We start from the raw sequence: 12848 nt of genomic DNA, 5'->3' as shown, positions 1-12848 counted from the left end.
TTTTGATTGTTTTCAGATATTTTGTCTCCCTGCCACGGTAACGAATGGAGGGACAAATTGCTGTGTCCTCCTTGGGAGGGTCTTCCTCCACTCATGTGTGGAACTGAGTTCAGTTCTGGGGCCTCAGATGAATAAGCACAAGAAGAAAACAAGCCAAAATCCCATTTGGAGCTAAAACATCAATGCTCTGGTAACTGGATGTTGAGTGGGACTATTGCCAAGTGCCCAGAGCACTCTGGAAAGAGGCTTTTTATATTTTCTTAATTAAACTTTTTGTCCAAAGGCCTTCTGGAGCACCTTATCCTTTGCTCAACTTGAGAAATACCAAAGGGGGGAAGAAATTCCATGCTTCCTTCAGGCACTTGGAGCTCTCTGTCACATTTTTGCAATGCAAGGTGCTTGAGAGTGGTATTCACTTACTGCTCACTTGGCTGGAATTTCAGGCTGCCAGCAGTTTGCTCCTACTGCTGAGATGAACTGGTGAGAGAACTGTCTGGTCTAAAATTCCCAGCAGCAGCAACAACAACTAACCTCAGTGCTTTGGTAGCAAAAAGTGCTCTTATGGCTGCATTAGCTCTCTCATCCTGCTTACAGTACAGCCCTGAAAACATCAGTTTCACAACTGAGGAGGTGGTAAACTGTAGGCTGAGAAGTACATGAGCTTGGTGGGAAGGCACTAGCAAAAGGTGAAACTGCTGCAAGCCACTGTAGGCAGCAGATATTTGGGGACAGCTCTGCGTGAGACCTTTTGTCTGTTTGGGATGGCTGCACACAGTGCAGGGGGAGATAAACGGTGGCAAAACGTGGGAGTTTATCACAAGAACCTCCTGGACACCAGCTCTTGTGCTTCTGAGGGTTCCTGCTGTCCTGCACGTGATATCCTAAGAAATCCAGGCTATTCCCAATGGCTGATTATGCCCTGCTACAGGCTAGCAATTAACATCACCTGGCTACACACCTGTTCGAGCTCCTCCAGTTTCACCACATCCAGGATGTTGTAAGGGACATAACCAGCCTGCCCACTCCGGTTGAGCAACTTCCACCACTGCTTATTGTCTTCCAGCACCTGACAGAGAGAGGGGAAAAGTTTGCTGGTGAGACCATCAGATTTCTGGCCTATGTAAGTGGGACACATTGGAAAGAAATTGAGCACACTGAAGTGGTTGGAATAACATTGCTGAGATCAACAGGTCTGCTGCACTGATGTGCAGTTCAGGAGCGAAGCCTTTCCTGAAAAGCATCATAATTTATCCTAACGATGAACAGGGAACTCTGCTAAGTTTTGTCTCTCCGTTGTTGAGATCTTTGTCTTGTTCCTTCCAGGGGAGGAGAGCACACCTCTGGGCACATCGCTCACCTCCAGAATTTCATCCTTCAGCACTGAGAGTTCATTGGCATTTCGTGCTGTGAAATCATAGCGGATTTTGGCATATCTCTTCGGCTGGGCCATTCCCTGCGCCTCGAAATTCCTGCAGGAGAGACAGAAAGAACATTTTTAGAGGACACCTATTGAAGAACTAAGGCCGCACAGGGCCACACAGGTGATGGCTGTGCAAGTGCAGGTTGGACCAGTTGTGTTTGTGTTAGAAGGGGAAGTGCCCCTCTGCTCCTCGGCAGGGAGAAGGGGTGTCAAACACGAGCATGGGTAGAACTGACTGGAAATCTGTGCTTTGTTCTTTTTTTCCAGCAGGCAACACTGAGCTACCGAAAGCTGCAGATCCATAGGAAAAGTGAGTTGAATGTTTCTATTCTACACTTGGTGGGAGGAGAAAAGCATTCAAGTACATTGCTTGGAGATCTGTGGCAGAAGAATGCGTGGCTTTCTATGTTAAACCAGCTTTTCGTTTGGAAAGGAGAAATAAACACAGTAGGTTGTCCCAGGTGGAAATGTGAAGTGAAAGATTTTGTTTGGCCCAAGCTGAAATGTGTTTATTTTTTTTTTTTTCTCTTTTTTCCTGGCTTAGGAAAAAAATGTGCTTATCTCATCTTTTTCCCTCTGGTTGGGATGGGCATAGTGTCATTTTTTAATCCCAAATATGCCTGCAGTATGGGTAAAGCTGCATTGCCTGGTTGTGTAAGTGTAGACAGGAAATATTTTAATGCATTTTTTGTGGATCTTTCTGCCTATGACTCGCAAGCATGTACACAATGCAAGGGAGTTCCAGCTGCTTATGTTCACAACAAACATGCCAACAGGGCGTGAGGTTCTCCTCCTGCAGAGCTACCCCAGCTTATATCAAGGTCCATGTAATTCGATGAAGCCAGTTATACAGCTGCAGGTGGGCTGAAAAAGGTGTAACCTATTGGCTCAGTGACTTGGTACCACGCTTAATTCCGCAGCATAGCCTTCAGTTCACTTGATTTGGGATGGCTCTCAGTCTAGTTATGGTGCAGTCTTTCAGACAGATGGAATCTACCAGTCAAGAAAGGGAGTGGTGGCCTTACCCCGCAGTGCCCTGAAGGCAGGGAGAGGGGTGAAAAGCCTGAGTTACACAGGAATGACTTATTTTGTACCATTCCAGACTGTAAATGGGTCACAAGGAAAGAGGACAGCTGGAGGAGGGTGAAGGTAATGTGTGTTTTGCATGCATTGAGGTTTTACATGTAAGCATCACTGTTTATTATAATACTGCCTAGGGCTTTCATGACACTTCTCTGCAGCCCAGAGCCCTGTTATAAATAATAGCACATGCATGGGTGTTCTTGCTAATATAGAGTCTCTTGGTTAGAAAACTACAGCAGGAAATACTCTGTCCCAGGGCTGTGATGTTGGCAATCATCTGGGCAGACTTGGTTGAAGCCTGCTCTGGACTGAAGAGTCATGGAAACATTCTCAATTATAGCATCTGCTTCAGTGCCATTAACTTGGATGGCTTTTTTTTTCTTACATATAACATAAGGAAAAGGTGCTGTCAATAGTCTGAAAGGTAGGCAAAAAGGAAAAAAGGCATCCCCAACTACTCTTTCATGAGCTCATGCTGTAGATAGGCTGGGTGGTGTTGCATGGAAATGGTCATGGTGGTGAAATGGCACGCTGCTAATTTGTATTCCACTCAGTACGACCGTGCCCTGGTTGAGTGTGATCTTATGAAATGTGGGCCTGACAAAGAGTGGGGTCAGCACCCACAACTTGAGGAGAGCAAACTTCAGGCTGCTTAAGGAGCACCTCCATCCCTGGGGGTTCTTGGCCAGATGGGCCTCTGTGCAACCTCATGTAGTGGCTGGAGCCTGATGATCCTTGAGGTGCCTCTCAGCCCAAGTCGTTCCATGATTCTATGATTTATTATTTACTTATGCTAAGACTAACAGGTAAAACTGTTTTCTTCTCTGCATTGCCTACCAGTCGCTTAAGATGGGCTTAAATGTTCTCATGTAAACTGATTTCTTATTTTTCACATCCCTGATCAAAAATAGAATTGGAGAAGAGAATCTGTTACCATAATTCTCTTTCCACTCAGTGCACTGTGTGTGCACCATTTTATGATCACACCAGGACATTTGGGGAGGCAAATGGGCAGAATAAGTTCTTTTGCTGTTACAATTGGATTTGAAGGTTTTACTGTGAATCTGAACATTTTGTAACAGCAGTAAAGCTCGTAAATCTTTTAGATTTGAACATTAAAACATGAAACAAACAGCGTGTCTTTAGGCTTTTTTTTTCCATCCCAGTGCTGGCTTTGGAAAAGTTTATGGTTAATTGCTTTGCTGTGTCTGGACTTCCAGCCTTTAATGTTTCATGGCTCATTAGTGTAATCCAGGCCTTGTGCAGAGAGAACTTCATGTCAAATCACTGCAAAGCGAAGTATAGCAAAGAATTCATCTGTAATTTGGGAAGAGTTTGTTGGAGCTCGGAGGTCTTGGGGAAACATTAAAAGGCACGTGATGCTTAGCATCACTTTGGTGAATTGATGTTATGGAATGACATACTGACAGACTAATGAGGCCAGCCAGGAGCTTTGCCTCTTCTGTCAGAAAGCACGTGCAGCTCATTTCCTTATAGACGTGATTTAAAAGTTCTCTCTACCTGGGGCCACAAGTCCATCTGTCAGGCTTCCAAACTGCCTTGTTATCATGATGTGGTGCTGCTGAGGTTACCAGGGGAGGCCAAGGCACTGTTTTGCAGGGTGGTCTTGGTACGTTACCTATTTACATGCTGAGTTACGTTCTGCTTAAAGGCATCCACAGCTTGTGTCTGATCAGCTGTCTGGCCACGCTTGAGCGAGGAGTTACGGTAGGGATATCCATTGGCTGATGATAGCTGGAAAGGGAAAAATGGAGTCAGTGGTGCCAGGAAAGCTGCAACAGAGGGAAAGGAGTGCCTGACAGCTTTGGTCTCCCTGGGTTCCTCTGTTGCCACATGCAGAGGATGGAGAAATTAGCTGTAGGCTGTGCAGATCCTTCTGAAGAAGAGGAAGGAAGGGTGAAAGGAAGAAAGGATGGTTCAAACAGAACTTACCTCTTCTTGCAAGTGCCCGATGTCTATTTCCCAGGGAGCTCCACGGAAGATTTCTATGGGTGGTTCCCAACCATTGCGGAATTTGGGGATGTAGGTAGGAATGTTTGCTTCTCGGGGCCATTCAGCCCTAGGATGTGAAGCAGAGAAGAAGTAGATGGTGAGGAAGTAACATCTGTCACAAAGCATGCAGTACTGTGTGCTAGGGAGAGAGCCAAAGATGACGTAGCTGTAAAAATCAAACATCCCCTGCCTTAAGAGCCTGGGATTGCCGGTGAGATAGCAGCTCTGTCCTCACCTGGATCTGGTCCATGCCTCTCCCAGGGAGTCCCAGAGGCTTATCTCTTTTGGTGTCAGGTGTCCTTTGAGGAAATCTGTGGCATCTTTAGAAAGAAGTGGACTGATGACAGACCTGGCAAGCTCAGGGCCACCACAGCTATTGATGATCTGAATTACAACGCAGACAGAGGAGTATGAGAGATTTTGCACGAAAGGTTCAAAATATCATGAAAGAAATAGAAACCAAGGATAAAAATCAGTCACTCTAAGCATTTGGACTCTCTATGCCTGCCCAGTCCAAAAAAAAAGAGTATACCTTCTAGACTGTATAAAGAAAGAACAGATAAATAAGGCAAATAATTCCTGACTACATCCTCCAAAGGATCCACGGGATGGCCTGACAGCCTAGCAGCAACTCATGTTTACATTAGTTTTCTCAAGAAACATCAGCCTAAATCTCTGCAGAAGTCTGAACAGTTCAAAGGAATGCAATAGTTTTTCTACTTGAGTCAAAGAAATCTTAAAACCAGCCATTGCTGGAGAAAGGACACAAACTGCCATGCTGAAAAATGGAAAATCTCTTGGTATTTCTGCATCATTTCTGGTTTCTTCTCTAGGTTGGATTCCTGCCTCCTCCTTTCACTGCGCATATTGAGCCATGTTTACCCAAAAGTGAGGTCAGGCAGATTCCCAACAAGAACCAGAGCTGGCTCACACTCTTCACAGTAAGTCTTTGTGAATGTGGTGGAAAGATTTGTATTTGCTTGGGCTTGTGCATTTAATTCAGGCTGGAAATCAGATCAGAAAGCAGGAACGCCGGTGCTGCTGCTTACTGAGAAAACTTTGGAAGGTTCTGAGCAGCTTTCCGATTTCTCTGCACAATTTAGCTGCAAAAGCAACGTTAGAAATAAAAAGCAAATTCACAGCAACACCTGTGAATTAGTTTTACCAGTTCCAGTGGCCCAAATAGGAAATGCACCAACTCTGAAGCGCTTGGGTTCTGAATGTGCTTTCTCAGTTTGGCCTGAAAAGATAAAAAGAAAAACCCACGTTAATCCTAACCTGATTTGGGTTAGGATCCTATAACATGGGGGCTCACGATCCCTGATGATCACTGACTTCCCACTCGCCTTCTTATTTGCCCCCACTTCTAGATATATGAATAGCCAAGTCCAAGACCTGCGTGTGGGGAGAGCTGTGGATGCATGGCCTTGGCCTTAGCAGGGTCCTGATCAATTCTCATCCCAAGCACATACGAATATCTGCTTCTAAAAGAAAAGGTTGCATCTTTGTGTCCTGCCTCAGGCTTCTTCACAGTCCCTGCGGTTTCCTTACTGATAAGTCTTCAGGAAGGATCTTGTTCACTGAGCAAGTTCAGAGCTGACAAAATTTCCTTCTGGCTCATTACCCTCCTGGTCTCACATACTTGTCTAAGCCGTGCCGGCAGCACTGGGAACATCTTTGTGCTCCAGCTTGTCATCTCCTTCTTAACACCTCCTGGTACAGTTCTTCAAGAGCAGGAACAGAGTGGGAGCTGGGAATGTGGGGCAATGAGGGACACCTCACGAGCAGGGGCACAAATGCTTGGTATGGCATAGAGAGAAGGGAGGAACAGGCAGAGGAGCAGGTGGCTCTTTTCTGCTCACAGTGCTTGTGAAATGGGGCCAGGTGCCCACTGTGTGTCCACCATGGCTCTAGCACATGCACAGGCAGTGGAAGGCACATGTCTTTTCCAATGGTGGACTTTAGGCTTCTAGTTTCAGTTTAACAGCTTGGCTAAAGGAACCTGGACAAACCTCACGCAATGTTTGTGTTGTGGTTGCTTCTTCTGGCAGAGGAATCTGAAATTCACACCTTTGTCCCTTGATAGTGTGTTCAGTACACATTTCACAGCAAATGCTTACTGCTGCAGTGAATGTGGCTGCCTAAGGTGAAAACATCCCCAGTGTCTTACCAGGAGGTTAAAAGCCAGTTTGGTTTTCTGGAAGCAGTCGATGAACTCAGCCTCGCTTGGGGGTCTTGCTCGAAGGGTCAGCATCCCCTCTTCAGTGAGAATGTGGAGAGAAAGACAGTTTAATTAGTGTGTCCCTTTCTGGATGGCATGCAGAAGTCACAGCAATAACAGCCACTGAAAATCTATGGATTGAGAGAAGTCAAATGTCTGCACTGAGTCCCTAGAGACCAGCAGGACTTTCCAAATGGCATATTGCAAACTGATGCAGGGCTGCACTGACCTAGCCTTGTGAGCTGAGGCTTCCCAACCTTACCTGTGCCCCCACGTTCCCCATCTGTTCTAGCTGCTGCACTGTACCTGCTGGGCCTTTCTTCTTGTTCTTCTTCCCTTTCTTCCTTTGGTTAAGCTGTTTGAATGCCTCTGCAGCCTTCTGAAGCCTGGCAACAAAGACTTCAATGTCATCCAGAGTGCAGTTCAGGATTTGCTGTGAGAACAGAAATGCAACAAACGCAGGTGAGAAAGATCCCATACTGTGCACAGATGGGAAATAAGAATCCTAGGTCTTTACCTACATCATTTCCTGGAAGACTGAAGAGTTCAGGCAAAAAGTTAGGCTGGGTTCATCCCTTTCCAAACACAAAGCTGTGCCTTGTTTTGCATGCTGCACTTACCAGTGTGATAACTGGCTCCTAGCTAATGGACCTTTGGAAAATAACCCCAAGAGAGCACTATGCACTGGGGAGAACCCCTCTGAAACCAGCAAAGGAGATGGTAGCTAACCCAGCGACGAAGTTTTGCTTTTGTTCACCCTTCTGAGCAGTAGATATCAGTTTAAAAAGGAATGAGCTACGCATAAAATGCCAGCTCACGGAGGAGCCCCTTGCTTCCTTCCTGTCTTCCCCTTTTCCTTCTGCCTTCTGTTCTTGTTACCAACCGTTTCTTTTTCAATCTTCTGTGCTAAGATGGCTCGGGACTCTTCGTGGTCCTGGGAGGCAGAGCCTCGGCGTTCATAGTCTGCAGACAAGGAAGGGGAGAGAAAAAATACTTCTTACCATGGAAGGTTGAAGACGGGCTCCATCAAACACAGTGACCCAGGAGTGGTAACACCTGGCTGTGTTTGTTCATTCCTTCATTCCGAGAGCAGCTCAGAAGCTCACAAAGGGCAGGAGGTGATCAAAGGTGCCGATTAAATCTGCCATGGGTTGCAGCACCTGTGTCTGTATGCTGTCTGATTTCAGATGGGAGCACTGGATGAATCGTGGAGAGCAGCCAGCTGCCGGCTACAGGCAGAGACCTGCAAGCCCCAGCTGTTGGGAGGCTCCCACTTGTTTGCCCTCAATGCATCTATGCTAACTTAGGGCCACCGAGGAGCTGAAGAGCTGCCCCCAGTATTGCTGAGCATCCCACATATATATAAGTGTTGTCAGAGCAACTCTGAGCCTGTCTTCTAGCCCTGAGCTCCCCAAGAAAGGAGAAACAAGACCTGGAAATGAATGCAAATGTCGTCTGCTAGAAAGCAGCCTGCCAGGAATTCTGCATGATTGGTATTCAGGCAAGCCCCTGCAAAAATCAGCATTTTTGTGCCAACTTGTGTGCAGTCTCTCAAATGTTTTTAGCTGATATTAAAAAGAACAAAATACAGGTGTTGAGAGATGGTCTGGCTCTGAATTATAGATCTTATTTTTGTTATGAACCTAAAATAGGCTCTCCATCCAGGAGGCTGGATCAGCTGCTTGGCCTTGGATCTCAACCCTGTTAAATGAGTGTTTACTCTCATCAACTTGAACTTTCTTACTGTATTCTGATTACATACTTTCCTTGAAATTCACCCCAAAGAAGCTGGTGCAATAGGCTGTTTGCTGGTCATTTTAGTCAACTCCAGTTCTTTATTTTTTTTTTTTCTTCCAGAGAAAGAGCTTATTTCTGTTACTGGGAGCTTTTTTCTGTGACTGCTTTCTCCAAAGAGGACTACCAGTTTTCTCGAGGCAGCTCAAACTGAAGTCAGGATGACTTTGGAATAAGGTTTTAGAGGGGTGAGTTCCAATCTGCTTTTCCACACTCAGCTCTAGAATTCATGCAAATCACTCAATTTCTGTGGGTGAAATGTGTGTTCTTTGTGAAGTTAGCAAGGGCCAGGAATGTGCCTTTCTGACCACGTCTATACATTTTGATTTCACTGATCTGAGCTGTCATCATTCAGTTTGCTGAGGGCCTGTCACCTCTTTGGGTGCTTCCCAGCACAGTGTAAAGACACTGGGTGGCAATAGTTGGGGCTGAAATGACCCCAGGCTGTTTCAGGAAGGTTGTCTGCCCAGGCTGATGAGTCCCCACCATCAGGGACAGACTCACTGAGCTCTCCCAGTACCTGGTTCATACTGGGCAGGGGGTGCCACCCGGTTCCTGTTCATGGCTTGGCCTCGTATGTCGTGCTGGATCGGGATGGGGGCTGGCCCTTGTGGTGGTGGGAGGATAGACTGTCTCTGCTTGATCTTCTCTTGGTTTGCCCTGCAAGTCGACAACACAGAACAACCCTGTCAGAAGATGCTGATCCTATTTCCAAGAGAGCTGTGTGAATGCTGGAGCAGGGGTGGGGTGCTGGGGGTGATGCTAAGTCTGCTGCCTACCTTGCCCCTTTGTCCTGAGTCTTGCAGTACTTACTTGAGCGTCTGTGGTCGTATTTTCTTCCCATGCTTGTGGTCTGCCAGGGCACTTTCTATGTCTTCGTGAACCATCTCCGCCTCAAAGATGAAATAGGAATGTTTTAACACAGGGCTGTGCTTTGCAAAGCTTGAATTGAAGGCTCCAAGTGAGCAAGGGGAGAAGCGGCTGGCAGAGAGCTGGGAACATATCTCGTTCTGTTTATGAGATTGCTTGGCCTTGGGGTGGTCTGCAGCCAGGCATCACTGACTGCAACATAGGGGAGCCTTTCAAGGGCGGTGTCGAGGCACCAATATCTGGGCAAACCTTGAGGGTGGCTCACAGTTCCCACTGACCACCATCATTGCCTGCACAATCCACACCTTTGTTTGAACAAGGGAGTACAAAGCCATGCTGCATATTGATACATCCATGCAGAATGGCAATCCTCCCCCCCCCCCTCAACCCGAACCAGTAAGCCATCAACAGCCTTGCAGGTTACTTAGCGCAGGTTCCACTGTCTCACGTGGCCCAGAAGGGTTCTGGGGGGCCACAGCAGCTCCATTTCCCATCACATCCCAATGGTGAAGAAGGCTCTGCTCACCTCCACCTCGTCGCAGTTGAAGAAGTGGATGTCAGGTTTGTGCTGTTCCGAATCCTGGCACACCAGGAGGAGGATGGAGGAATAGCGCATCTGGTTGAGCACCGTCTGGCAGTGCTGGACAGTCGGCAGTGGGAAGTCCTCCAGCTCCTCCTGGGAAAGAAGAAGGAATAGATTGAACTCTTGGGATTCCTGCTTGAAGAGAGAAACCTGACAGAGCTTGTGCTCTGGGATTTCCTTGACCCATCAAACATACTTGTTACCATCTGCAAAGGACCTGGGGCTATGGAGGACTGGGAGAGGGGTGGATGCCAAACATCTCCTGAATCTCAAACAACTTGAGTTCTCTTGCTCACCGTGAACCATGTTGTGCTCTACCTGCATCAGCCACTTGCTGTGCATCCCAGCAGAGCACTGGGAAGAAAGATGCCTTCTGGGTGATGGCAGTGAGCAGCTTGCCCTTCCACTGACTCTTTGGATGAAACTGTGCAAACACTTTTTAGTTTTTCACTGCAAAAACCAGAGCAGCACTGCCCTTCTCCTGCTGTCTGGATGTGGCACAGTAGGCAGGGGATCCTGCATGTTGTTATAATACCAGTAACAAGTAATTCCCTCTCTGCTCATATGTTATATGTAGATCTCGATGGACCTACAAGTCTGCATCACTCCCACAGAAAACAGTTGCACTGTTTGCTTGGAGCACAGCTCAAGGTACCTTCTATCTGGACTATCCGTGCTCTGCAGCCACGAATAAATCAACCCACACCTGCTTACCCTTCCAATTAGAGTCAGCCAGCCCCTGCAAAGCCTGGAGTGGATTTTGATAGTGATTCACCCTTGTTTGGTTTCCTTGCAAATGGTTTCCCTAAGTAGAACCCCCTGTGTTAACCTCTGGCTACCTGTGACTCGCAGTCTAGCAGGCGGATGGACTTGTCATTCACTTGCAGCAGCATCTCCTGTGTCCAAATTTTCTCCTTGGAGTTGAGCAATAGGAGTTTTCGGATGGCATCATCCACTGTCACGATGGACTCACTCTTGTCCATGATGAAGGTGGCCAAGTGCTAAAGTTGAGAGGGAAGGGGGAGAAAACAGGTAAAAAAAGCTTTGATGCGTGTATTGTAAGTCACTGGTAAAACCATCTCTGGAAGCTTGGACAGTTATTTGTTCTTTATTGCACAGGCTCAACAGAGTGCATTCTGGTTGTTAGCACCAGACATGACTGCACTTGCATGCTTTCCCAGCCCTGTTCTGTGTCCTGAAGCAATGATCCAAGCATTACACTTGGCACTGAATTTATACAGACTTGTGTAATCGAGCGGCACCTGCAGGCTTTTGACTGCTGGCAGGGCTCCATGCGAGGGGAATCTCAGCAGGGTAGGGCAGGGGGGACTAAGAGAAAGGAGAAGCATCTGCTGTTTGTTGTCTTTAGTACAGGAGTGAGTTTTGCCTGGCTCTTCTCCCTCTGACCTCTTGTTTTCACGCCTTCTCCCAGTGATCAGATAAACCATTTCAGAGACCAGGCAGTAGCTCTTTGTCACAGTGATGATGTATCAGGGGTTGGATGGGCCCAGAGCCTTGGGTGGCCCTGTTGAAGCATGGGTGAGAACTCTCATTGCAATTGGTTCCACACGAGATGTGTATGCAAGGGGAAAAAGCTCAGATTGAAAGCGCTGGCAGCCCTAAGAGGATGAAAGGGTTGAGTCTTTAATCAACATTAGGGATGGAGGGAATTTGTGGTTACCATTCGTTGCTAAGGTGATTGCTGGATAATTCACAAAGACTGGATAGATCAGAGAAGAGGACAAACACTGCAGAACTTAAGTGATGGCCCAGTTCTGTGCTCAGAAAGCAAAGGTATGGGGTGAGGCACTATCTAAATAAAACTCGTGGCAGGTATGTGAGCAGCTAAAGCTGAGATTAGCTGTGCCATCAGATATGAAGAACGTGCTTGGGTATGTGTTACTGTAATTGTAAAATGCTGCACGAAAAGCTATTTGCAAAGTCAATATTACCCACACAGAGATGCCAAACCCTCTGCCTTCTGAGCAGTGAGGAGAATTGGTTTATACCTGCTGACAGGCATTCTTATCTGCTCTATTATGATAACTGCTGGGTTTACAGTCTTCATAAATTCCTTAGTTATTTACTGTTAAATAAGTTAATTTTCAGGGAGCCAAAGCTACTTCTCCATCTCAGACTCATTAAAATATTTTTCCTTTCCCTTTTCTTTGGAGTGGGGGGAATAGAGGCTTGTTCTTATCTTTATCTGAGTAACCCCCCCTATCCAGAGGGAGAATCAAATATGCTAACTTTCTTAAGAATGGGCTTCCACTTTTCAAGTTTGATCAACTTACAGATTACTTAAGGGTATAAAATACCTCTTCCTGCCTCCCTGCCTGCCACTGAAGCCCTGTTTGCTCTGGTCAAAGTTCAAGGCAGAAATCACAAACGAGTGGCACATGGCATAAGGAACGAAGAATTCACGTACGCGTCACTGTTTAAAGTCCCTTCTCTGTGTCCATGAGTGATTCTATTTGGCAGGGCTCACTGATGGGGATGGTTGGCTGGGGCCTTAAACCAGACAAAAGGGGATCCTTCCCATCACCTGTGAACCTCATGAGCCTCCTTTCTTGCCTTGCCAGCTTCCAGTGCCAAGTGAGCCAGCTGTCCCCAGCCAGTTGGAGCTCCTGCTGGTTGGCAGCCACAAAGGCTGGCTTCCTCCCTTATGTAGGTGTCTGTGACACTGGAAGCTGAATTTGGCTGAACGCCTGTCATGGCTGAAGGGTTTTGAATTACTTGAGAGGACACAGTAGTTGAGTAGTTGAGCTGAGAAATGATAGTTGATGTGCTCTGTGTGGTTTGGGCAGGTGAGTTCCTCTAACCAACGTGGTCAGCAGGAAGGGTTTGAAGCACAGAGTGATAAG

General features: G+C 46.9%; 1 protein-coding gene across 1 annotated transcript in view; it reads right to left on the bottom strand.

Moving 5' to 3' along the window:
- EPS8L2 (EPS8 signaling adaptor L2) overlaps positions 1 to 12848 on the bottom strand; it is a 40037-nt gene that overhangs the window by 3091 nt on the left and 24098 nt on the right. The window contains exons 5-17 of the mRNA XM_031607242.2: positions 10824 to 10985; positions 9928 to 10077; positions 9345 to 9424; positions 9052 to 9191; positions 7621 to 7700; positions 7044 to 7170; positions 6687 to 6775; positions 5682 to 5756; positions 4752 to 4900; positions 4457 to 4583; positions 4143 to 4258; positions 1358 to 1469; positions 959 to 1066 (exon numbers count right to left, since the gene is read on the bottom strand). Coding sequence (XP_031463102.1) covers positions 959 to 1066; positions 1358 to 1469; positions 4143 to 4258; positions 4457 to 4583; positions 4752 to 4900; positions 5682 to 5756; positions 6687 to 6775; positions 7044 to 7170; positions 7621 to 7700; positions 9052 to 9191; positions 9345 to 9424; positions 9928 to 10077; positions 10824 to 10985 — 1515 coding nt within the window. The remainder of the gene's footprint in view (positions 1 to 958; positions 1067 to 1357; positions 1470 to 4142; positions 4259 to 4456; positions 4584 to 4751; positions 4901 to 5681; positions 5757 to 6686; positions 6776 to 7043; positions 7171 to 7620; positions 7701 to 9051; positions 9192 to 9344; positions 9425 to 9927; positions 10078 to 10823; positions 10986 to 12848) is intronic.

Source organism: Phasianus colchicus, chromosome 5 (genome assembly GCF_987193195.1).
Source record: "Phasianus colchicus chromosome 5, bPhaCol1.hap1.1, whole genome shotgun sequence".
Taxonomy (NCBI): Eukaryota; Metazoa; Chordata; class Aves; order Galliformes; family Phasianidae; genus Phasianus; species Phasianus colchicus.
This window is presented reverse-complemented; position numbering and strand designations above follow the sequence as displayed.